This window comes from Anastrepha ludens, chromosome 2 (assembly GCF_028408465.1).
Source record: "Anastrepha ludens isolate Willacy chromosome 2, idAnaLude1.1, whole genome shotgun sequence".
NCBI lineage: Eukaryota > Metazoa > Arthropoda > Insecta > Diptera > Tephritidae > Anastrepha > Anastrepha ludens.
In genome coordinates, this window is record NC_071498.1 from 138588307 (window position 1) to 138615273 (window position 26967).

General features: G+C 38.7%; 1 protein-coding gene across 1 annotated transcript in view; it reads right to left on the reverse strand.

Moving 5' to 3' along the window:
• Positions 1–2278: 2278 nt before the first annotated feature.
• LOC128855095 (uncharacterized) overlaps positions 2279–26967 on the reverse strand; it is a 120876-nt gene continuing 96187 nt past the window's right edge. Inside the window, exon 3 of the mRNA XM_054089720.1 lies at positions 2279–2365. Within this exon, the coding sequence (XP_053945695.1) occupies positions 2279–2365 (87 nt within the window). The remainder of the gene's footprint in view (positions 2366–26967) is intronic.

Below are 26967 nucleotides of genomic sequence, written 5' to 3' on the forward strand. Positions count from 1 at the left end.
GACTTTGTCGTTGAAGACACCTTCCGCAGCGGAAGGCCTTCTGAATTCTGATGAAGAACGTCTGAAATCACTTTTGAAGGAGAACGGGCGCCAAACTAGCCATGAATTGGCGGAAAAACTGAATTGCGGCCATAAAACGATTCTCAGTCAGCTTCATTCAATGGGATTTATCGAAATAGTGGGAGCCTGGGTGCCTCACGAGCTGAACGAAAAAAATAAAGAAAGTCGCCTTCAAATTGCTTCTCAGCATCTCGCCCGCCATCGAGCAACACGTGGTCATAAGCATCGCTTTTTGTACCGAATCGTCACAGGAAATGAGAAATGAAAAAATGTAAATTGGCAATGGTATAAAAACAATTTGGCTGCAAAGCAGACATGGGAACAAGCGCAGCTCTTTTTTATATTCAATTCTGGTGGGAAATTCCAAAGATCTTCAAAAATATTTTCTTATGTGTTTCATTGATTATGGAGAAGCATTCGACACTGTGTAACACGGTAAACTTATCAATATCCTTAAAATAGCTGCAAAAGAAACTCAATGCATCAAGAGCCTCTAGTGGCAGCAAACCGCAGAAGTAAATGTACGACTATAGTATATAATTAATAGGACTATGAATAAGTTCGTGCGTTTTTTTCGAAATTTGAAACTTTATTGACGTAAAATGGTTACAAATTTAATATTCAAAATATTGTCCATCGCTTACTACTACTTTTTCCCATCTTTCTGGCAATTCACGGATTCCCTTTGTGAAAAATTCGGTCGGTTTTGCCGCAATCCACGAATCGATCCATTTTTTGACTTCATCGTAATTACGGAAGTGCTGGTCAGCCAGGCCATGTTGCATCGATCGGAAGAGATAGTAATCGGATGGCGCAAGGTCTGGACTATACGGCGGGTGGGGTAGGACATCCCATTTGAGCGTTTCTAAGTATGTTTTGACCACTTGTGCAACATGTGGCCGAGCATTGTCATGTTGCAAAATAACTTTGTCGTGTCTATCGGCGTATTGCGGCCGTTTTTCTCGCAGTGCTCGGCTCAAACGCATCAATTGTCGTCGGTAGACATCCCCCGTAATCGTTTCATTCGGTTTCAGTAGCTCATAATACACAACACCCAGCTGGTCCCACCAGATACACAGCATAACCTTCAGGCCATGAATATTCTGCGCCGACGTCGATGTTGAAGCATGGCCAGGGTATCCATACGTTGCCCGACGTTTTGGATTGTCGTAATGGACCCACTTTTCATCGCCAGTCACAATTCGATGCAAAAAACCCTTTCTTTTGTGCCGTTGAAGCAGTTGTTCGCATGCCATAAAACGGCGTTCAACGTCTCTTGGCTTCAATTCATACGGCACCCAATGGCCTACCTTTCGGATCATTCCCATGGCTTTTAAACGTTTGGAAATGGTTGATTGATCAACTCCCAAAGTTTTTGCAACCTCTTCTTGCGTTTGAGCCGGATCTTGATCGAGCAATTCCTCCAATTCGGTATCCATGAACTTTGGCGGCGCACCCTCGCGTTCTTCGTCTTCCAAGCCAAAATCACCACTTTTAAAGCGTGCAAACCACTTCTGGCACGTTCGCTCAGATAGAGCATGCTCACCATAAACTTCCACCAAGATACGATGACTTTCGGCTGCTTTTTTCTTCATATTAAAATAATGAAGAAGAATTCCCCGCAAAAACACATTATTTGGCACGAAATTCGACATTTTCAAGTGTGGTAAAAATATTGTTGTTTACGCTTCAAATAAAAAACTTATACTGACGTTTGTGCCTTACGACAGTAGCTCTCCAATGAATGTTTGGAAATGTGGATCGATGGAATAATAATCAAGTTACGCCATCTGTTGTAAAACCGCACGAACTTATAAATAGACCTATTATATTTTTACTTCCATACATCATATTTACGTACAACTTTTATACAAATTTTTCCTTACTCTAATTTCAGCAGGCAAAACGTTCGCATGAGTCACATCGAAGTTTGATTTAAGTCCTTCCTTCACCAAGATTAAAAAACTAGCGCATAAATCTCAGTTAACTCCTGTAATAACTGCAATATATCGCAACACTTAGAAGTCGGAAATAATTCATTTTGGCTGCTCATTCTTCATTGGTCCACTCGTAGCAAGGCCTTCCAGTGCGGGCAGCCAACTCAGTAGCCAATATAAACAGCAGTTGTGAGAAATGAAATGTTCGCGCATTGGTGACTGCTGGTGCCAATGATGGCATTGGTGAGAGATGGGTAGTATAAACTGTAAATTTATTGCATTTACGCTTTCGGGCCAAGCGAATAGCGACCAATCAAGCCATCAGCCAAAGGCAATTGCCGCATCATATGCGACGATATATCATCGATCTGTTGTGTGTAATGCAAGCACAACAAAAATGTAAAGGAATAAAAATCTTACTTGTTCATTGCAGCACAGAAAATACGCTGCCTTTTAATATAGTCTAGTTTGTTTTGTTTTTGTATTGTTTCTGTTTCCGAAAGTCCACAATTCCTTGATTAGTAATAAATATTGTTTCTGCTATTGTTTAAGATCTGGCGGCAATAGAAAAAGTTATGAGTTCTTTTTTTTTTTTGGAATTTCAGTTGTTGATTTGTTTGTAAATGAAAGTCTTTTTCATATGAAATGATATCTAAGAAATGTATAGCGATAAGGAAGAACCTACTGACTCACCGCCGTTTGAGAGTACTAATGATTCAGTCAGGGTAAGAAGCTCTTCGGATCTAACAATGTTTGTATAGGCTTTTTCGTATGTTTATTTATACATATAGTATATAAAATGTAAAAGTTTCGCATCGATACTGCGTGAAGATAGCGCGTATACATTACATTAGTAATATATCGACATATAAGTTTTCGCCTGAGGAATTCTAATAGTATTTTTCGAGCAGAAGTTGTCGGCATAAGGGAATCTTGCAGAATAATTAGCAACCATCCATAACAACTATGGGGGGGCTTGTATTTTTCCAGATAGCCAATGAGGCATCTTAGCTTAAAAGTCACCTGTAACCAATTCAAAATCGTCAAGCAATACAAAGAAGAACTTAATGGTTTAGCGCGCACGATAGGCATCATTCTCATTTGGGTATCTGGCCACAGAAGCTTAGAAGAGAATGAAAAATCTGATGAACTTACAAGACAGGGGGTTTCGCATTACGAATCCGAAGCGGTAGAAATAGGTTGTCCCCAAACCGCATACAAAAAGGGACAGAATCAGGCTATTGACAGATGGACTGAAACGGATACCTGCAAAGTAACTAAACAAAAGCGGATCAATTCCAACAAATCCAAAACTAACGAGTTATTAAGAAAACGACGAGTAGACATATTCAGAATTATTCTAGCATTACCGGCCAGTGGCCCTTGGAAAACCATGCCAGGAAGATGGGGTGGCCGTACAACAATAGCTGTAGAAGCTGCAATCAAAAAGACTCTAAGGAAAGATTATTTCACTATCTGGGTGAGTATCCAAGCCGGCATGCTTTATGGCATAGAATGCTGCAGGTAATCTCGACGGTTGCATTGAAAGAAATTGCAGAAAAGAAAATAGGCGGCGCAGGAATATTCGTACTCAAATCAAGACGGTTAGATATAATAAAAAGTAGTGGTTCCCCAAGTGGTGTATCAAAATGACAATTTTTGTGCTAATTGGGTGTGGGCTGTGTCACTAAGACAATATTTACTCCACCACCACCAACAAAAAATTGGTACTTCGCAGAGTTATGCCTCGTAAACCTTTTAATGATTTGAAACATTTTTTCGCTCTCATCACAGCCTAACTAATAATCACACAGAATCTTTCATCACATAATTTTTTATACTAAAATTAAATAGCCTATAGAACTGCCCTGCTCGAAGGATGTTCAAATATCGTATAATTCTAATGTTACGTGAAGCGGCGCTTAATTTAATATAATTTACAGTTGAAGTACCGAATTTAAAACTTACATTCTATTATACATACATTTTCCATATAACACAACAATAGGTTTAAATTTAAAGAGTGGTCAGCTACTTTTTCCAATAGGGTTTATTTTGACAGATCACGCGTGACTACTGTCAAACTAAATATAGTACATCATTTTTTTTCACTACTCATTGACATTTTATCATGAAACTACTTACGCCTCAACAACGTTTAGAAATCGTACATTTGTATTACCAAACCGGCGATCAGTGGCACGCTCAGACCAACTTATGGTGTTCAGCAATGAGGCCCATTTTTGCATTAACGACTACAGCCATATCTGGGCTGTAGAGAAATCCCAGGTTATTACATCTATTGCAAACAACCGCTTGGTGCGGCCCACGGGATGGAGATATCATGGCTGGCGCCAATGCAACAGTGAATGGCGAACGCTATCGCGCCATGATAAGTAAAATTTCGTCTTGTTGTATAACTATATTATGTACTATATACTTGCTGTGTCTTGAAATGAAATTTGAAAAGGTCGAGCCAAGGAGCACCAGGAGATATGGTGGCTCCTAAAACACTCAGGCTAAAAAGCCCATTGCATGTATTTAAAGCTCTGGAAAGGTGGTAGATAGTCAAAGAGGGAAAGAGAAAATTATCAGAGAAAGAGATAGGAAACAATAGGGACAGAGGTAGAGATAGTTCGCCCTGTGATAATTTTCCAGATTCTTTGGCAAATCTGTAAATATCTTCCAGTTTTAGAGAACGAATATTACTCATTCTCTGGGGTTAACCAACTTAACTGTTAACCCATCAACTCCCGTATCCCCTAGGGGTTAGGGCTGTGTGTGACTCGGTACCCGTGGGTTAGATAGTGTAGGGGTTTGGTGGGTTAGCACACTTATGGTGTGAGACAAAATTTTAAGAAAAATAAAACTCAATTCAAGAAAATTAGTAATCAACTATATCATGTCTATGTTATCTCAATCGATTTTCAGGTGTAGGAAAATTTAGAAACATGAAAATTTCAAAATGCGATATCTCTGCGAAAAAAAATGATATTTGAGAAAACTCAACGCCATTTGAAAACAGAAGGCTTGTATTTAAAGATGCCATCCTTTAATTTTGGTAAAAGAAAACATCTGCAAGGCTACATAACCTCAAATATGGGCAAAAACGGTGTTTTTTGCACTTTTGTGCTAGGATATCTCGAAAACCAGAGCTGATAGAGCAATTTTGAGGCCAGATTTCGATTCATCGTATCAAAATCCTTCGAAAATATATAGTCCGGTTTCTGGGTCTGAGATGTCGGCCTGTGTAATTTTTCAAATACTTTGCTCATTGCAGGCAATAAGCGTATAGGTCTATATGATCATGGAATGGTGTAATATTTGTCTGGTTTAGGTATGGCTATGACTTCCGCTATTTTCCATAGTCTGAGGAAGTGGTGCAGCCGTGGTAGAGAGTTGTAGAGATTTCGCAGATATTCAAGTCCTTTTAAAGGTAGCTCCCTTAAGAGGGTGCCGGTTATCTCATCGTAGCCTGGAGCTTTATTCTTCTTCATTTTAGTTTTATTGCATTTTTTATGTTGTCAGTTGGAATTTTTCGATAAGTAGTTGTTGGATCAGAATATCTGTTAGGGTTCATTCTTTTAGGAGTAATTATAGTCGCATTGCTAGATGAAAAAACTTGTTCTTAGCAAAGGGTGGTTAAGTTTCAAGGGCGGGTGTTGATTTTGAATAAAATACAAATTTTTTAGGAAACTATTATCATTTCTCTTTATTATGATAATATTGGTGCGATTCAATTACGCACAGGACAAAAATGGCACACCTCCATCCGATGGTCCAAATTTTCGATGACGCTGAGACATAATTGAGGTTATATGCCGTTAGTGTGCCGAATTATCGCATCCTTTAGCTCTTGAATTATTACTGGCTTATCGACGTACACCTTTTCTTCCAAATAACCCCAAAGAAAGAAGTCCAACGGTGTCAAATCACATGATCTTGGCGGCCAATTGACATCGCCGCGACGTGAGATTATTCCGCCATCAAATTTTTCGCGCAAATGCGCCATTGTTTCGTTAGCTGTGTGACAAGTGGCACCGTCCAGTTGAAACCACATATCGTCCACATCCATATCTTCGGGCCATAAAAAGTTCGTTATCATCTCACGATGGCGAACACTATTCACAGTAACTGCCTCATTTTGGAAAAAATACGGCCAGGCCCAATGTTGCCGCCGGCCCACATACCGCACCAAACAGTCACTCTTTGTAGGTGCATTGGTATTTCGGCAATCACTCTTGGATTATCGTTCGCCCAAATGCGGCAATTCTGCTTATTGACGAATCCATTGAGGTGAAAATGTGCCTCATCACTGAAGATGATTTTATTCGAAAATTGGTCATTCACTTTTGCCATTTCCTGCCACCATTCTGACCATTGACGACGCTTGAAATGGTCAAGAGGCTTTAGTTCTTGAGTCAATTGCACCTAGTAAGCGTGTAAATGCAAGTCAAATGCATAATGTTCATCAACGACGAGCGTGAGAGGTGCAATTGTTGGGCACGACAACGAGTTGTGGTGGACGGCTCTTCAAACACACTATCGCGAACAGCAGTATGAGCTGTATGAGCCTGCACTGGTGTTTTAACATCTCCTACAGACCGGGTTCGCTCAAACTTTTGCACAATTTTCCCGATTGGACGCACATTTGGACGATTAAATTGACCGAAAAAATCCCGAAGTGCGCGATATGCATTTTGATTTGAACGCCCGTTTTCATAATAAGCCTGAATAACTTTAACGCATTGCTCGATTGCATATCTTTCAATGGTTCAAATTGAATTAGTCTGAGATTGAAAAATATAATTGAAATGCAGAAATAAAATTGACATTTACGTGTGGATTTCACATTCAACATCGGCCTTTGAAATTTAACCACCCTTTATTCTCCATTTGTCGTAGCCCAAGAGCCATCAACTTTCCGCATTGCCTGCTGATGTACAGTTTTATTGACCACATTTCTAGTTGCTTTCCATAGCGAATAGTTTGCATCTACTGTGGGACTCAGTTGTTGAAGATATCTTGAAATTTGGGAGTTTTCCTTAAGCTTAAGTACTTTGCTTAGTTCCTTTATTTATCTTTAAAAAATGAATTGCGTGAATGGTTCTGCACAAAAATAATGAAGATTGCCAAATCAATTTGAATTTCCGATATTTTGTTTTAATTTAGCATCCGATATCTCTAAATTGAACATTTTTTATACGATTCCGTAAAAAAGAGCAACCAAATATACAATACAACTTTTTCATTATTTTTCTTTGAATATGTCTTACTAAACATTAAGAAAAAGCTATTTCCATCGTGAAACAATTTTTTTCCACCGCTTAAATGGTTTGAAATATTCAAGAAATTCTGTACAAATTTGTATACCCCTTGCACGAAGTTCTAAACCTGGAATAGAATGTGCTTTGATATAAAATAAACTATGCTTTTGTAAATAAAAATAATTGAAATTAAAAAATAAGTAAATGAATAGTTAAAACTTTTCAATATGTGGCTGCTATGAATAAATAAAAACAACTGATTTTCCATCGAAAAAAGCATTTGCGGTGCACTACGAAAACTAGCAAATCAAAACTTTTTGCAGCTGCTGTACGTGTGAATGTTTGTACACACTCGAGGACACTAGAAATTGCACAAGAATATCTCCCCTCACTCGAAGGCTTCGAATAAACCACAAAAGGATACCATTTGATTGTTAGGCCAAGAGCGTCAAGCGGACGGAACATCCACACAAGGAGAGGGGGGGCAGGAAGAAAAATAAAGAGAATAAAGAAAAACTAAAAAACAAAATAAATAGAATACCAAAACAAAAACAAAAGATAAACAACTGCAAGTAAAACAGATAAAAGCAAAATATTTCCACTGCACAAACAGGGAAAAAGGTAAATGTGGAATCGAATCGTCGTTTGTATTAAAAATGCCAACAGCAATTCGCAAAAAACTAACAAAGCAAAATATGCCTAGAACGTGCGCTTTCATATTGGTGTCAACGTTGCTGAATGGAACCATTGGCTCGGCAGCTGTCCACTTTCCGCTCTCGAACCCAACCGAATGTTGGCGCTTGGCATACGCAGGCACTTACAGAATATAGGCAGAACATTTTTTCGGTAACCGCCTCCTACCAACATTTGCTCGCTTTTCTATATTATATGTCTGCCTGGACTTTAAATACAAATCTTATTTTTTCACAAAACCCAACGCCTACAACCCCAACCGTTTACCGTACCTCGCTTCCCCACCCAATGCATTAATTTTTCTACCCACATTCGGTTACACGTACACTAACAACGTAGCCATAGCCCGTCCTTTGTGCTGTTTGATTGCACGTTCACTTGTGTGCAAATTTCTCGTTTTTGTTTTTTTTTTTAGCAAAAGATACGTTTGCAGAAATTTCACAAATTCAACATGCTCACTTTCCCATGCTACGCTACGAGCATTCTATTGGTGGGTACATATATTTGTTGTTTTGTCCGAGTAAAAAAAATTGCCACATGTACGCTCACCGAATTTTTCCACGGCTCGCATAAAAATGGTGATCTTTTTATTTCCGTTACGTGTCGTTTTTCCTTGTGGTTGCCGCCTACGAGGCCCAACTACCCCACCCATTCCACTCGGCTGCGCTACTTTACTTTACCTCTCTCTTTATGGCATTGGCCCACCCATTCGCTTAACCATCCGCATACTTCAATTGTTGTTGGCACTTTTTGTACCCTTACTGTGCATCATTTGTTGTTGTTGATTGTTTTTATAAATTTCAACATTTTTGACTTTGTTTTGTTAGCATTTGCCATTGATGCCCGTAAGTCAAGGTATGTCTCTTTTGTATGTATAAGAAGAAGGCATCGAAAGCCTAAACGCCTTAGAGTGCAACGTGAATCTTAATGTTGAAGTAATTTGTATATTTTAGTTACATGGTAACTATATTTGGTTTATTTAGACCTTCTGTCGAAATGCACTCCTACTGTCTCTTTTCATTCATTCACTTGCAGGCACAGCGGATAGATATTTTTGCTTTATAGTTTGTTTTTTATATTTTGCGTTATACTTCAAATAAAAACCGTTTGATTACAAAACTTAATTAAAAAAATACTAATCTTTACATTGTATCGTATTTCCACCTCACGGTACAGAATATCACCGATAGTAGAGAATACCACCAATGCGTCGGGAGTTGGCCAATTAAAGAGCTTGACACCATTCATCTTCTTTCCTGCGAGCGTTTGAAGACTCGATGCTATGCTGTGAAACAAAACACACAAATGGCCAATGTACCTGTATGATAGTCTACCTTGCGAGTAAGTTTTCCAATCTTCCCAAGCGCAGGATTAATCCACGCTGTCATACTCGCATTACAAGCAAAAATTAAAATATTTGAACTGTCAGCGTCAAGAGAAGATGTACGCCTCAAAACAGCAAATTTTGACGGTTTATTTATTTTATTTTTTATAAAAATGCAGTTCTTACGCCTGATTTAATAATAAAAAATTTGCTCAGTAAACAACTTTCTCGTTCCCTCTAGACAAGTCAGCTTCCTTAACGAGGCACTGTGTTGCTATCTCTAATAATTTTGATTGCAAGTGTGAGTAAAGTAAAATTAAGAGCAAAAGCACCTCGTTTTCAAAAGAGTGCGCTGATGGGTTTGCATTGGTATGTCCACGACATGCCGCTTAAATGACGACAATATAGAGCAGTTTTTCAGGCTATTCACGTCAACTGGACATTTCCATAACCCGAGTCCTATGCATTTCAAATAGAGGCACTTCCGTGGCGTGTTTTTAAAGTAAGCACCGTTTTTAACCCTTTCGGTGCGGAACTCTATGCGCAGTAGTAGATTTCGTTTAATGCAAAAAAGGAGTTGTTTGGGCACCAAATAAAATTTCTTTGGTGTCGAAAGGGACATGGGATAAGTGGCTGACTGGGGGGGTGGTGGTAAGCCATTGTACCATCCGGGATGTTATGTGGTACATATGTGTACCAACCGTCCTACAAAACATACTACAATACATGAAATGATGCAAAGCAAAACTTGCACAATGGAACTTGGCACTCCTTACATGTTGTTTTTGTACGTGTTTGTTTTTTGTTTGCTGTAACTTATACAACGCCGCACACTGGGGATTTTTGTACTGAGATGCGGAAAAAAGTATACATACCAAAGAATATTTACATTTTTACTACTAACGAAGTTGTATATATTTGTGTATGAAAAGAACATGTTTAAAAACATTATTTTTTAAAACTATTTTTTAAAAAAAATTTTTTTAAAAATTTTAAAAAATAATGTTTTTTAAAATTCATAAATTTTATTTTTAAAAATATATGGAAAGAACATGATTTAAAACAATGTTTAAAAACTGTTTTAAAAAAATGTTGAAAATCAATGTTTTTTCCATATAGAAATATATAGGTACTACTGCGTTATTTGTAAAAATATGAAAATTTTTATATGGACTGCCGACAAGTGAATAAATAATGAACAAATATTTATTTTTAATGATATCATACATACACAAATTATACACATTACATATTCATATAAAACATATTTTTTTTGCAAATTTTATTCTTGTAAAAGCGCAATTACTTCCTTGCTTAAATCACTGTGCTTTTTCTTATTGAAAGAAGGTGTCAAATGTGATATCAACGGGTCTGATGTCACCATCATTCGGTGCATGATGTCTTGATTCGTGGCAATTCTGCTGCATTTTCTGGAGTGTCTGAGTCTATACTTTTTGTAGTCTTTGTTTCGACATTCCTGAGCCTCTTCAGACAATATATCCACAGGGAAAATACAATTTTCCATTATATCCTTACCGTGTATGAGAATTTTATGGAGAGTAGTTGGCATATTGTACCATTCATACAAAGTAACAAACTTTTTTGCTGTCTCCATACAAAAATCTCCAAATTTTGTTGGGTTCACTGGCTCACGTATGGTTATGGCTTCAAGAATAACAGCAAATCTTTTAATTAAATCTTCGTCCAAACCTGTTATTTCAGAAACTAAGGTTGGATTAGCAAAGAATCTTCGTGACGTGTTTCCGGAATTTGTTGTGCCGGATCCTTGCTTGACAGTATCAACCTGTATCCCAATTTTATCTTTTAGCTCTCGTTTTATCAATTGTTTTCTGGCTTCTTTTATTGGGCGAGTATGTGAGTCGACTCGTCCTCGTTTAAATTCCATATTATAGGCTACATGCAGAAGACACTCCATCAGCTTGATACGAGCATGGAGAGGTGACATGCCGAATTTCAGTGCTTCTTCATTTACGGGCCTGGATTGAACTTCTTCAATTTTATTCATTTTTGAGGTTGTTGCTCCACAAATAAAACAAGAAGATGCTGCTAATACATATTCTCAAATTTGAAATTTCGAGACAACAATTTCTTTAAAACTGAAAAATGACACTAACTGATAACTTCTGAGTCTAACAGCAGAAAGTGTTTTACCTAAATATGCAAACAGATAACGAAACCGTAGTTAGGTTTAATCAAATTAGTGCAACTGTAGGAGGGCACTTTAAATTTGTTTAGTAATTTTTAATTTTGCGTTTATCTCAAGAACCAGAGTCAATTCAAAAAATGTAATTTCATACTCAATATATATAATGATGCTAATAGTGCTAATGAAAACCATTAACAAAATTATTGCCGCAGATTTTTTTTTTTTTTTTTTGTTGCCCTGTGTTATCATTGCCAAAAAAAAGGCAGTGGCGCCTGGTGGCACCTGCAATTGATTAAAACTGAAAGAGACGCTATTAAGGAACACGTTGATACTAGTTTCTGGCCGTAGGTAAATGTAGCTCAACTTGCAGATCCAAGAATATGAAGGAATATGATTTGTTTTTTTTTGTTTTTGTAAAATTAATTATAAATAGATAATCAAATGCTTCACAGCCTTTGTTCTTCCGGCTAAAATATATAAAAATATCGTACCCTAAATGAAAAATAAAAAATTCGAAGTCGGCTCAAGCAAAAGAAAAAAAAAACCACCTTGGGCTTTGAAGTTTTTTCTTAGTCAGTTCAATACTATAAAACAATTATACTTTTCACATATCTATAACAAAAAAACCGTAAGTCGGAATTTAGTAATTCTTTTTGATTTTATTGTTGGTTCTATTCTGGAATTTAGAAATACCATTAAACATTGCGTAGGTGGTATGTTGGAAATTTGACTTTTTTCCGCAAAATCCCCAGTGTGCGCCGTCGTGTATCGCCTTCAATAGGTAGATGTTTCTGTCCTGTAACCCGACGGACTGGTTCTGGCCCTACCGACCAAGGAAGGGCTTTGGAGCCCTCATCTATGAGTGTCTCTGCCAAGGTCACCAAAAACGATTTGAAAGGCATTTTTCCCCATCTAAGTTCATTATAAATGATCCAAGCGTTTACATTATGAGTGATGGAGTGGTGCGGGAATGGGTTAGGGCCTTTAAAGATGGCCGCACAAACATTCATGATGAGGAACGAAGTGGGAGACCTTCAGTCATTACCGATGAACTGATTCAAAAAGTGGGCTGTAAAGTGAAAGAGGACAGACAATTCACGATTTCGTCTTTAAGTGAAAAGTTTCCTGCTGTCTCAAGAAGTATTATTTATGAAATTGTGTCTGAAAGTTTAAATTATCGAAAATTGTGCTCACGCTGGGTGCAGTGCATTAAGTTTTCTCGAACAATACATTATCGAGGGGGTTGATTTTCTAAGCCATATTATCACAGGCGGCCGCCGTAGCCGAATGGGTTGGTGCGTGGTTACCATTCGGAATTCACAGAGAGGTCGTTGGTTCGAATCTCGGTGAAAGCAAAATTAAAAGAAAAAGAAAAACATTTTTCTAATAGCGGTCGCCCCTCGGCAGGCAATGGCAAACCTCCGAGTGTATTTCTGCCATGAAAAAGCTCCTCATAAAAATATCTGCCGTTTGGAGTCGGCTTGAAACTGTAGGTCCCTCCATTTGTGGAACAACATCAAGACGCACACCACAAATAGGAGGAGGAGCTCGGCCAAACACCTAACAGAAGTGTACGCGCCAATTATTTATTTATTTTATTATCACAGGCGATGGAACATGAGTAGCCTACGCTACTCCGGAATCGAAGCTGCCATCAATGGAATGGCGGCATTCATCATCCCTTAGCAAAGTGAAAACGACTGTGAAGCAGTGGTTGACTAATCCGGCAGCAATCTTCTCTGACGGTGGCATACCAAAGCTGGTTCCAAGATACGATAAATGCCTTGATAGTAATGGGAATTATGCAGAAAAGTAGAGCAGAGTAGGGCCTTGCAAGTGAATAAATTATTTTTGCAAAAAATGTACTTGTTTTTTTTTTATGTCAAAACGGTACTTACTTTAAAAACACGCCTCGTACATAAATTACACTGTGCGACAGCAATTTTCGAACACAAACCAAACCAATTGCAAATGAAAGTACTCATATAGAAGAGTAGAACCCCAACTGAGTTTTGGCCTGCCGGGTCACAATTTTTTTTAAAGTCTATTAAAGGCGGCCGCCGTAGCCGAATGGGTTGGTGCGTGATTACCATTCGGAATTCACAGAGAGGTCATTGGTTCGAATCTCGGTGAAAGCAAAATTAATAAAAACATTTTCCTAATAGCGGTCGCCCCTCGGCAGGCAATGGCAAACCTCCGAATGTATTTCTGCCATGAAAAAGCTCCTCATAAAAATATCTGCCGTTCGGAGTCGGCTTGAAACTGTAGGTCCCTCCATTTGTGGAACAACATCAAGACGCCGTTGAACCCACCGTTATGTGACTATTTAAACAATTTCTGCAAAAATTATTCAAAAGCCCTCTTAAGCTGACTATTAGAGGATTAATATGTTCTACTAAAAGATTCCTTGGAAAATTTTACTAGGGGTTGTCAAAGACATTTAGCACCTATGGGTTAAACGTACTTGAAAAAGTGTAACAAAAAATCCATATAAATATTGCATGCATTCATTTTAACTATACCACGCTTCCATAAATATGATTACCTGTGTGTATACATATAAATATATATTTATATGCATGTATGTATATTATATATATGTCACCTATTTATGTAAATTTTGAAATATATATTATTATTATTATTATTATTATTATTATTATTATTATTATTATTATTATTTATTGTTCGACTTTTTTAAAATAAACATTACATTTCATTTTTAATCATTAACATTAGAACGTACGACAGTGACACTAGGTCGTTTGTCGGAAGAAAAAAAAAAAAAAATCTTACATTTTACATATGTTACTATGGTACTATGTATCGAATTCGCTTAAAATTAATTTTCTATATTCTATAGCACCAGTGATGAACTTAAATAAGTTATTATATCCAGAAGGGCCAACACCATTTAAAATGTCAATGATTTCATCTCGGTTTAAACTACAATATATTTTCCAAAAAATCTTTGACGAATTCTTTTAAGTATCGGGCATTTTCCTAAGAAATGTGTGATGTCTTCTAATTCATTTAAGTTACATAAAGTGCAATTTAAATCCCTTTGGCTTCCCAAGTATATTAAATCATATCTGGCTTTCATAATCCACATAATTTTATAGATTCCAGTATTATCGTTTAAATAGCTTCCGGCGTTGTTTGGTCTAATTCCTTATGTAATCTTTTGAAATATATATTATGTATATAAGGGCTTTCCAATAACAGGCGTTACAGGTGAATGGATTGCGCTATCGAGAGATGATTAACGATTTTTTATGGCCGGAATTGGATCGTTTTGATCTCGACAATGTTTATTTCCAACAAGACGGCGCTACGTGCCACACAAGCAACGTTACTTTTGATATTTTACGGGAAAAGTTTCCGGATTAACCCTTTAATACCCAGTTTCAGAGGGCTTTTGAACAATTTTTGAAAAAAATTGGTGGTGGAATTTAATGGGCTAAAATATTCTACAAAAAAAATTATCATTGAATTTTACTAAAAGTGTTCTGAGACGAAATTTAAGAAAAATCAATATTTGTACTGGATTTGCGCATGCAATAATGCGAAGCTTTAATATCCTGTAAAAAAAATTGCGATTCGGTAGACCCAAATGCAGTTGGGGTTTTACTATTCTACATGAGCACTTTCATTTTAAATTGGTTTGGTTTGGACCAGAGCCGATGACTTTAAAATTGTTACACTGTGTTATCAAGAAGAGTTCCTTTAGTAATAAGTAGTTAATCACAGTCCACAACAGCCGCGGTACCGTGGAAGCTGATAAAACCGAGTGGTCAAAGGAACTAATAGGGAAAAGAGTTAGATAGTCTGCAAGAGGATGCAATCGAATAGAAAAAGTACAAGAAAATTGGGATTTTTTTTGTTTTTTTTTTTTGTTTTGAAGAAGTCAAGAAAACTATGATTTCAGACTGACTACTAAAACTAAAGAATAATGAAAGTACGTACGTAAAAATGTACTTACATAACATAATTCAATTACAAACTTACATCTAACCGCAGTGTACAACAACTGGCATGTAAGTCCCAGCAATGCTATCGAATGTATCCATTAATTAAAAATTTCCAAAACTTAATTTGAAATAAATAAAAAGAATAGGTGAAAAAGTACTTTAAAAGTAATAATAATTAATTTAAACAATCACAGGTGGCTTAGTAAGGTAAGATAAATCATGAAAAAACTTCTATGAAAAAAGTTCACTACGACCTATTTTGCTTAGGTGAAACGTTAGCGTCATAATGGCCACCTTGCCTATCTGTTTTAAGGGTCGGGTGGTTATGTGTGTTAAGGCCCGGAGGTCTAGAAATTTTAAAAATCGATTTTTTTGTTTTTTCAATATTTCCAAAGTATGGTATCTTATGAATATGCTGTGAAATTTGCATGCGGAAATTCCCAATTTTATAGCTCCTACAGCCCATTACGTAGGTAGAGAGTGGTCCGCGGGCTCCTGTACCTCAAACTTTAAAATAATTTATTTCAAAACGACTTTTTTTGGTCTGGTATTGTCAAAAAATATAAAACTATTCAACCGAATCGTTTCGGTGCGAGCAGAGGAAGATCTGCTGGTGTCATCTGGGGTTAATAGAGGCTGCCCCCAAGGCGGTGTGCTATCTCCATTGCTCTGGTGCATGGTAATCGATCCTCTACTCACCACCTTAAACGATTCGGGAATCTACGCACAAGCGTATGCGGACGACGTTGTCTCTTTGGTAACAGGCCCTTCGCTTATGAACATCTGTAGGAAAGTGCAGAAAACTCTGGACATAATTGACACTTGGTGCTGTGCGAATGGGATATCGGCAAACACCACCAATACTGGTATTGTCCTCTTTACCAGAAGGAGGAAGCTTGACGGACTCGTTCTGCCTAAGCTAAAAGGAGTCACAATTCAGCTAACCAAAGAAATCAAATATCTTGGAGTAATCCTCGATAGTAAACTTCTTTGGAAGTCACACGATGAAGCAAAGACATTCAAAGTACTGACAGCCTTCTAGCAGTGCAATGGTGTCTGTTGGAAAACTGAGGATCTTTCTCTAAGCAAGATCCTATGGACCTACACGGCTATGATAATACCTATTATCACCTACGCATCAAAGGTCTCGTTGACTAGACCCTCTCTTGTGGCAATGAGAAGCAGGTTATCGAGACTGCAACGCACCGTGGCCATCTGTTGCACCGGAGCTTTTCCGACTACTTCAGGCCCGGCATTAGATGCTCTGATTGGTTTACCACCACTTGATGCTTTCATCCAAGGAGAGGCCTTGAAGGACATTTGCAGACTGAAACTCAATGGGAACTGGTACGGCCCCTGTACAGCATTGGAACACAGAGAAGGCATGGACGTTGATCCAACGATTCTCACCATGCCCCTTGACTCCATGCCATCAAGAGTCGTACTTGAAAAGAGATACAGTGTAGTGCTACCAGAGGCCAGTTGTGGGAAGACTCAGAAAATGAGCCCGGCAAACACTGTTTTCGCATTTTTACGGATGGCTCCAGGACCGAGCATGGCTCCGGCTCTGGGGTCTACGTGGAATCCAGCGGGACAAAACTGCACTTTGCTCTTGGAATGCATGCATCTCTGTTTCAAGCGGAGGTTTGATGTGTTAAGAAGCGACCATCTTGGCTCCTTGGCACCACAAGATCTACTCAGATTTCTCCGGAGATCGGGTAGATTAAAAGAAAATTAAAAGGGAATCCAAGTGTAGTACAATGGACTTAATTAATGTCTGAGTGCTGCACTTGCTAGTTGCCCCGACAAAAACAAAAAAAAAAAATTCAACCGAATTGTCTGAAATTTTAATATGGCTATCGCCCGTACTGGCATCATATTATTATTTTAATTATTTCGTATTTGATTCGTGATTAAAAAAATGAAAAAAAACGATATTTAGAGTGACAAATTCAAATCCGCGCCATTTTGTAAATTTTTTTTCTAGTACGTATGTCCCGCTGCAGTTATACTGATTAATAAATAGAAGAGCCAAAATGAACAACACCGTCCAGGTTCAATTTTGCAGGAGGGTCAACTTAAAATTATATAAATAAAAAAAAAGTTCATTTTTGTATGGAAAATGAAGTTAAATAAAAAGCCTAAAAATTAAAATATGTAAAATGTGCACATTGTAAAAAGAATTCCTGAAAATACCCTAAATTTGCGAGCTCTAGACCACCGGAACCCCTTAAGAAGGTAAACGTCAATTCCGACAGCCAAACGCCAATTAGGGTATAAAGCTTGCCGATGCAGCGCTCAAAAGTAGCCGTGTAATATTTCGTTTCCCTTTGGATCAGCATAAATATGTGGATATTAAGTTTATATGAGTATCAAGGCTGAGATGGCAACATTGCGATCAATCACAGGGCATACACGCAGAAACTTATCGAAGAGATTAGAGGGATATGCGTGGCGCAAAACTTTCTTAGCTGGAGCAGAAGACGAAGAAGGGAATGGAAAAATTATGTGCCAATCATGCACAACGAAAGGTTGGCTAAATCAGTAGTGACAGGAAACCCGATGACCACGAGGCCACCCGGACACCCGGACAACCTCCCAAACGCTAGAATGAGTTATGCGCGTCCAGCTCTATCTATAACTAATATTTTTTTACATACATACAATATAATCCAATAAAAATTGTATCTCTTGTAAAAAATTCTTAAAGAACAAGATTTAATATTATATTGTATTAAAGAAGAAGGTCCTGGATATACACCCAAATGGTTAGACCAATCATACTATATGGGGCACTAGTATGGTGGAGCAAATTTATTCAAAAAACAGCGGTAACCAAACTGGAAAAAGTACAAAGGCTTGCTCGCCTATTCATCACAGGGGCTATGAGAACTACCCCAACAGCTGGCATGGAAGCACTCCTTAATCTCCCACTACTTCATATAGCAGTCTAAGAGGAAGCAGCTACGCAAGCACTCATGCTACACATGAAAGAAAATTTCAAATTAGGCAACCTGCCCGGTCACCTAAGTATTCCAAATAAAATCAAAAACACCATAATCATGGCTCAAGTCTCAGATCACACTCACCCAACCCTCTGTTTCACAAAAGGATACACAGTTACCTTTCCTGAGAGGATCGAGTGGAAAACAAACCCAAAATTGATGAATGATGATTACCAAAAATGATACACTGATGGATCAAAAACACCCTTTGGTGTAGAAGCAGGAGTAGTGGGGCCCAGCATCCACAAATCATTCACTCTCACCAGGGACACCACCATCTTCCCAGCGGAATTACATGCAATAATGGAAGCAGCAAATATCATGCAACGTAGAAACCACAAGAGAGTAAAGATTAGAATACTCTCGGACAGCCAATCAGTTCTAAAAGCTTTAGATAGCTATACCTACAGCTCAAAAACTGTCTTAGAATGCCACAAGGCACTCAATAACCTGGCATCCAAAGACAATATCTCATTAATTTGGGTACCAGGACATGACGGATATGACGCCAACGAAAAAGCAGACTTTCAAGCCAAAAAAGGGGCAGATGTAAGTTTCATCGGACCAAGTCCCATGTTTGGATTTAACAAAAACAGCCTAAAACAAAAAGTAAAATACTGGGCCAAAACTCTAATAAATCAACATTGGAGCACCGCAAAGGGTCTTAGACACTCCAAAAAAATTCTTAACTTTCAATGCTAAAAGAGCTAACATGGCCCTCACGTTAAACAAAAAGAGCATTCGCACTCTCACAGGCGCCCTCACAGGTCACTTCACCTGCAACAAACACTTACATAAATTAGGCATAACTAACACCAGCACCTGCAGATTTTGTCAGTCAATAGACAGCATAGAGTGCACAATAGACTATTATGGTCACAGTGCTAAAGGTCCATACCTTAACCCTTTACTACCATTAACCATTAACCAAGAAGAAGATGAAGAAAAAGAAGAAGAGTATCAAATTACACTGCATTGCCGAGTGCTGCTTATCAACTGACTAGACAGAAGACCCACAAAATGGTTTATCCGTGAAACGAGAGATTACCTGTCTTCTTCTCATGAAGCTGCACTACATGTGACTGCTGCGAGCGTCGCCAAGAGCACTAACATATAGCATGGCAAAGTTCTTCCCAACATGAGTGCACCGTCGGTGCACGAAGGAACTCTTAAAGCTAACAAAGACATAACATTCGCTATTATTGGGTATTCTAATCGAGCATTTCACGCTAGACATCGATATCGGGAGACCTAATTTTTAAACATTTTAGCAAAAAATCACGACACTAATTCTAATTTTTTTTATAAAAGTCCCTTAAAGTTATTAGTATACATTTTTTGATTTTTTCTTTTGTTCCAGCCCCTATGAGTATTAAGAGAAATAAGTCCTCTCGTGAAGAGGTTTAAAAAAAGGTATTTTCAGAGATTGGCTCAACCGCCGCTCTTTCTCAATATAGAAACGAGAAATTTTTTTAATTTATACCCGAATATGTGTTAAATAAATATTTAAACATTACCTTTTTCGGCCATTAATGGAGTGATACGCTTGCAGGGGTTCACGTTCACACTAGCAATCATACATAAGCGTCTATGTATGTGCCTATGTGTGCGTACATTTATATTTGAGCTCATGAATTTAAGGAAGTAAAATAAAATAGGATAAAGTAAAAGAAAAAACAATAGAAAGGGCAACCTCAATGAGATATGGCGTAGCACAGCCAGCGAGAACCGACGCACGAGCCTTGCTGCTACGGCTAACGCCAGGGCTTGCTGCGTCAGCACTACTACTGCTTTGGCGGCAATACAAAAGTGTCGTACGTGATTCAATTATAAAATGCGGTTTTCAAATCGTTGAAAAATTTATGTATTTCATTTTATTTCGCCGCTGCGTTTTGTTTCATTGCCGGTTTGTACTCCCAAGTGGCGCACCCTCTCAACTACATACACACTTTTATACATACATACATTTTACAGATGTACGTACTCCAATATGGATATTCGCCTACGGAGGAAAAACACAAGACATAACGTGTTCTAAAAGGCATTACCTGAGAATGGCTTATTCCGATTGCACTTCTTTTACGCACCGCTGATACCAAACACGAGGGTTGCCTTTCATAGTTTGCGCTCAAAAATTAAAACTCAGTATAATAGGCATGGAAATGGCTTATTATTTCTCAAAATATTCTCCAATGCATTTCTACATTCGCTTGAACCAATTTTCAAAGATTTTTAGCCACTAAGAAGGAAATACCCCCAAAATTAGCTGTTGGAAGGCTTCAACAGTTTATTTAGGTGTTGAAAAATGTTGACCTCACATTTTGTTTTTCATCTTCGGGAAAAAAAAGAAATCAAAAGGTGCTAAATCAATACTGCAAGGCGGATGGATGATCCATTATTTTGGTATTTTGAGTGCTCAAAAACTCTGAAGCATTATCACCAACATTCGATCACCAAGAAGGAGGATTCGAAATGAGGACTCTCAGCACCCCATGACTGCCTACACGTATTAAAAGCACCTTCTCTGCCACCGAATTTTAACGAAATCGAGTATGCTTGGGACCACTTGCTATCAGTATTCTACAGCATCAATTCCTACTTTCACCTCGACGTGGTACACCCTGGTAACCTGCGTAACCATAACTGAAGACGTGGTATCCAATTCGCTCAGTTCGTCCAAATGACGCATACAATTTAAAGGTCTGCCGAAGTCTGCAGCAATTGTGCGACTTTAAGGATTCTTACATGCTTTACTCTTCAGGTTATTAAGCCTCTCGCTATTAAGTATCTGGTTATCTTGCCTGTTGAGCTCACCAGATCTTGCTTAGGTTTGTAATTTATGAGTGTACTCCACATTTTTCGACGTAAAAACATGAATTTAAACCTGCATGAAAAACAGTCTCCAAGTGGTACCCCAAGAAATGTGGGAAATCCACCGGCTTCGGCAGCATGCACGTGGGGAAACTGGAAAGTATCGAAGACAAAGCCCTTAGTTTAGAGGGGCGATTAATAATAGCGGGAGACTTCAACTCAAAAGTAACCGAATGGGGTTCGGCGACAACGAACTCAAGAGGTAGACGAGTGCTGGACATGGCAGCCAGACTAAGTTTAGTTGTGCTCAACACAGGAATGACTACGTACCGAAATCCAGGTTGCGAAGGCACAACACCCGACATAACCCTTGCATCGGAAAGCATAGTCACCTTTACTAAAGACTGGAGACTTCTGGAAGATTACAATGGGAGTGACCATCAATACATCACGTTTTGCATTGAAATGGAAAACCAAAGAGTGCGTGAAAATCGAAATAAAAGTACACGCAAATGGAAGATAAAAAAGCTAAACCCAGCGACGCTCCTTGCAACTATTGACGAAAATAAAACGACGATCTGTAAGAATAGTACAGCAAAAACACTAGTCAAGACTACAATGCAATGCATTACGATAGGTTGCAACGCATCTATGCCTGAAATAGATAAGAAAAAAAAAAGAAACGCTGTATACTGGTGGACACATGAGATCGCAGAACTTAGAGATATGTGCATCCATAAGCATAGAATGTATACTAGAGCCAGAAAATTGGGCCCGGCGATAACGGAATCAGAGGAATACAAAAAGAGCAGAAAACAATTGAGGAAAGTTATAAGCCAAAGCCAAAAAGACAAATGGGAAGAGCTACGAAACGATCTAAACAATAGCCCATGGGGGTTGGGCAACAAAATCGTTATGAAAAAGCTAGGAGCCAAATCTCCTGCTGCTGATATGAAAACCGAAATGATAAGCAAAATAGTCGATACACTCTTCCCAACACACCATGCTTAGAGGGAAGAGCTCGAGTATGAAGCAACGGAACCTGTCTCATTCACAGAAGAAGAACTTATGGATGCTGCAAAAGCAATGAAATGCAATAAAGCGCCAGGATCTGATGGCATAGTTGCAGAAATATTGAAACTATTGGCTTTGTTGCTTTTGTTGCTAAACATGTACAACGCATGCCTAAAAGAAGGAATTTTTCCAGAAATATGGAAAAAACAAAAACTGGTACTAATCAGTAAGGGGAAGGGAGACCCAATATTAGCGTCCGCTTATAGACCGTTATGTATGCTGGATAGCGCAGGAAAACTGTTTGAGAAACTGATAAAGCATAGGCTTAGCGAAGCCGTAGAGAACAGTGGCGGCCTCTCTGACAGGTAACATGGTCTTAGAAGTGGCACATCTACCTTAGAACTTACCCAGGCAGGTAATCGATATTCCAAACGCTTAGCTACACTGGATATTAGAAATGCCTTCAACAGTTTAAGTTGGGACGACGTAAGCCTTAAAGGTAAAATTCAAGATCCTGAATAATCTATTGAAGATTATTCGTAGCTCTCTCAGCAATCGCGTGCTCTTATACGAAACGCGAGAAGATTGCATAACTAAACAAATAACAGCAGGTGTGGCCTAAGTATCAATACTCGGACCTGAACTCTGGAATAAAAGCTACGATGAAATCCTTCGAATAGAGATGCCTGAGGATGTGCATTTAGATAGTGGGATACGCCGATGACATTGCAGCTGTAATAATCGCCCGAAACACTGACGAAGCCAAAAGGAAGTTGAATCAGGTGATGATCCGAGTTCAGTCATGGCTAGGTACTGAGTATGATGATGCGGAGCACACCTTCTTTAAATGCGAGAGGTGGAACGTAGAGAGAACAGGTCTGCAACAGATGCAACGAGCTACTATGTATTTACACCCGAAGAAACTATCGACAAAATGATGTTAGACGAAGAAAAATGGAATGCCGTCGCAAATTTTGTGGAGGATATTATCCGAAAAAAGAAGCGCGAAATGGAAAGCTATGTTGAAGAGCATTGTGCATAGGTTACTCAAAACTGGCGACCCTGGACGCAGGGTGAGTAAGTAAGTGTCCTTCTTAGGACGCCGTCTTGGCGTCAGATGTCAGATTTCCATTGCGTGAACAATGGATCAATTCAGAATGCATGCAGGGAGGTTAGACGGATATTTTCTTTACCGATGGGTCCAGGAATGAAATAGGGTCTGGAGCCGGATGGGATTTAAACTATAGTAATAAGTATCACTATGCTACGTGTGAGATAGCAATTATTTTCCAAACGGAAATTTTAGCCATTCTGAAAGTAGCCGAATGGATAATCGAGAGGAGATGGAGCGAGAAGCAGATTGGAGTCTTCAGTAACAGTCAGGCTGCAGTGAAGGCCCTGGAAAATGCGAAGCAAACCTCAAATATTGTTCGAGAATGTAACAAGAAGTTTAATTCTCTCCCAAGACAGGGTTCCAGGACACTCCGGTGTAAGTTTTGCAGGAATAAGATCAGCGATTGTGTAGGCAATCTGCATAAATCGCGATGGTCCGGTCTAGAACGCTGCAGAACTGCAAAGGGTTTTGTGACAAGTCCGAACAGAAAACTGTGAAGCTTTCTACTGAAACTTGGAAGGAAAGACGTTGGGTTGATGGACGGTATTCTTACAGGATACAACCCATTGGGTTAGCATATGACCACCATTGGAATCACTGAGGACCTATTTGCCTGTCTTACTCGGAGGAGGTGTATTGCACTAATTACTACAGGACTAACTACCTTTACCTCTGTTCTCTATTCTCTATTCTTTCCTATCTCTTTATCTGAAACTTTCTCCTTCCCTCCTTGACTATCTACCCTCTTTCTACAGGTCTAAATACAATGGTCTTTTTAGCCGCCTGAGTGTTTTAGGAGCCACCAAATCTGTTGGTGCTCTTTGGCCGACCTATTCAAATTTCGGTTTCAAAATTTTTCAAGGCTTAGCAAGTCACCACGATACGTTGAACGCTAGAGGAACGTGTCCAAATTGTGGGGATTTGCTTTGAAAAAAAAAAAACAAATCTGGTCGCAAAGTGCATAGAAAACTGGCGACATCAGCGGTTCTTATTTCTTTTGAAATGAGGAAGGAGCTGTCATTAGATTTATTGGGAAAGTAGAAAAAAAAATTTTGCCATCGAATGAACCATGTAACCCGTAGCAGCGGCCGGATATCATATTAAAATATTGATCTGAGGAAATTATTTAGCAGATTATCATAAAAATATCATTTCAATAATATTACTGTTTTGTATTAGTTTGGGCGAAAAGAAATCAATTATTTTCTCGGTAGATGGCTGTAGTCGTCGACATCTCGTAAAGTATCGATCAAACAATTTCAAGTTTATGCTCGTTGTCAAGGCGACATTTCACACTAAACAAGTCTTTTGCTGTTTTTTTGTTTCTTGAATTCAGTTGTGAGTTACAGGGTGTTAACAATGGAAGTCAACAAAGAGAAAATTCGGTACATTTTAGAGTTTGTCTTTGATAACGGCGCAAATGCAAGCCAGGCCGCTGAAGTCGTGGATGTTGTTTATGGTGCCAATACTGTAGCACGAATTACGTGATTTGATGTTGGAGAAAATGTCGAAAATATCGATAAAATCACAGCAAAAATCCAAGTTGGCCGGCATGTTAGTAGTCGCAACCCCGGAGCTAAACATCGACCATAAAACAGTTTTAAATCATTTGAGCAAAAATTTTACGCAGGTCTATCGTAAGTGCACTAGCCTGCCCCCCCCAGAGGTTGTGGGTTCGAATCCCACATAAAGCACGGACCTCGCACTTTTCCAAATTTACCTACTTCCTCTGTTTTTGAAAAAACAAAAACATTTCATTCCTCAAACTCAAAAACGTATCCTTTCCATTCTTACCCCCGCACAATAGTCAGCGCATTATTTGTTTTGTGGCTGCTAAGGCAAGCAAAAACAAAGAAAAAAACACAGTTACACATTGCAACAGTGGTGCCAGCAAGAGGAAGTGGGCAGCGGCGCAGACACACAAAATTTAGCGAAGTCTTCAACCTTCTGGCAGAAAAATGTGAAACACAGATGGCGCTCCAAGCAGTAAGAAGGCGTTGTTCCTAAGCAAGGGCAGGTGGGCATTCCCACTATTTAGGACTGGTAGCGGCAGGCTAATCACCTATATATATATATACATATATAAGGGTCCGCCATATAACTTTACGGAATTAAAAATGCTATAAAAAAGAAACTACTCAATATTTTTCCAAACTGTTTTTTTTTTTATTTTGAAGTACAATCCTTCCGGTTAATGATGGAATACTATTTCATTCATATGGCTCTTGGCTTGGACTTTGTACGGCGTCATACCAAGGTCTTAACGCAAAATTCGTCTCAAAGATGTCTCCGAAATGTCCAACTGTTGAGAACGACGGTGAACTGACGTTCCTGGTAATTCACGAACACTCTCGGCCACAGCAGCAATATTTTCGGGTGTACGCACGGTTTTTGGTCGGTCACGCGTTGGTTTGTCAATAAGCAACCCAGTTTCTCTTACCTTTTTCGCAAAGTAACACACACACGCTTCATTCGGTGCTTTTCTTGTACAGTTTGAAGCCGACTCCGAACGGCAGATGTTTTTGTGAGGAGCTTTTTCATGGCAACAATACACTCGGAGGTTTGCCATGGCCTGCCGAGGGGCGACCGCTATTAGAAAAATGTTTTCCTTAATATTGGTGTTTCACCGAGATTCGAACCTACGTTCTCTCTGTGAATTGCGAATAGTAGTCACGCACCAACCCATACGGCTACGGCGGCCGTCGGCTAATCACCTACCCTGTTAGAAATCAAATAGATTAACGAAACCAACGCAAGACAAGTCTTGTCGAGGCCCTATGCTAAACAAATTTTTAACATTATTATTTGAAGTGCTCTTGCTATTAAAAAAAATACTGATATATAGAAAATTTTAAAATGGAAAAGAAATCTTGTGAATCTTAAACTTTTTGTGCAACATTTTTTAACAAAATTTATACTCACGAAATGAGCGTAAAAATAAAATACGCAAACTTGCAAAAAAACGCATTACTTTTTTGAAGTATACCAATCAAAAGGCCAACACTGGATTCCACCTTCATTTCGCGATTTGTGCTGGGTATTTGCAGATTATGCACACACACTTGCACGCACAAGGACAGTCAAACAAACTGTAGCATACATACAGGCGTAAAGTGGTGAGTACGTGCAATCAGTTACAAAATATAATACAAATAACAAAAAAATCGCTTCAACGAGATTCAAAGGATCGAATGGAAGCGTCCCCAAACCACATTCGAAATAAATTTACTAACGATGCTACGCAACAACAACAGCACGGCATCTACATATACACAAGTTGTATGTTGGATGTAGTGTTGTAAAATATATACAATAAAATGGAAATATCGTTTACAAAAAGTAGCAAATGTGCTAGACAAGGGCAGCGGCAGGCAACAGACGGCAGATCACATGAACAAACTCTTGCCATGACAGCGCGCAGAGTAGTTTATTTAGACGGCACGCCTGTTTGAATTTTAATAGAGTTCCTTATGATGCTATCTTTGTAATTGTTGTTGTTCTAGGTTTTGGGCTTACGACTTGCTACATTCAGCCGCCAACGCCGCCAACGTCTATTTCGTATATGTATGTGTGAATGTATGTATGAACCATATATTCTGTCTTG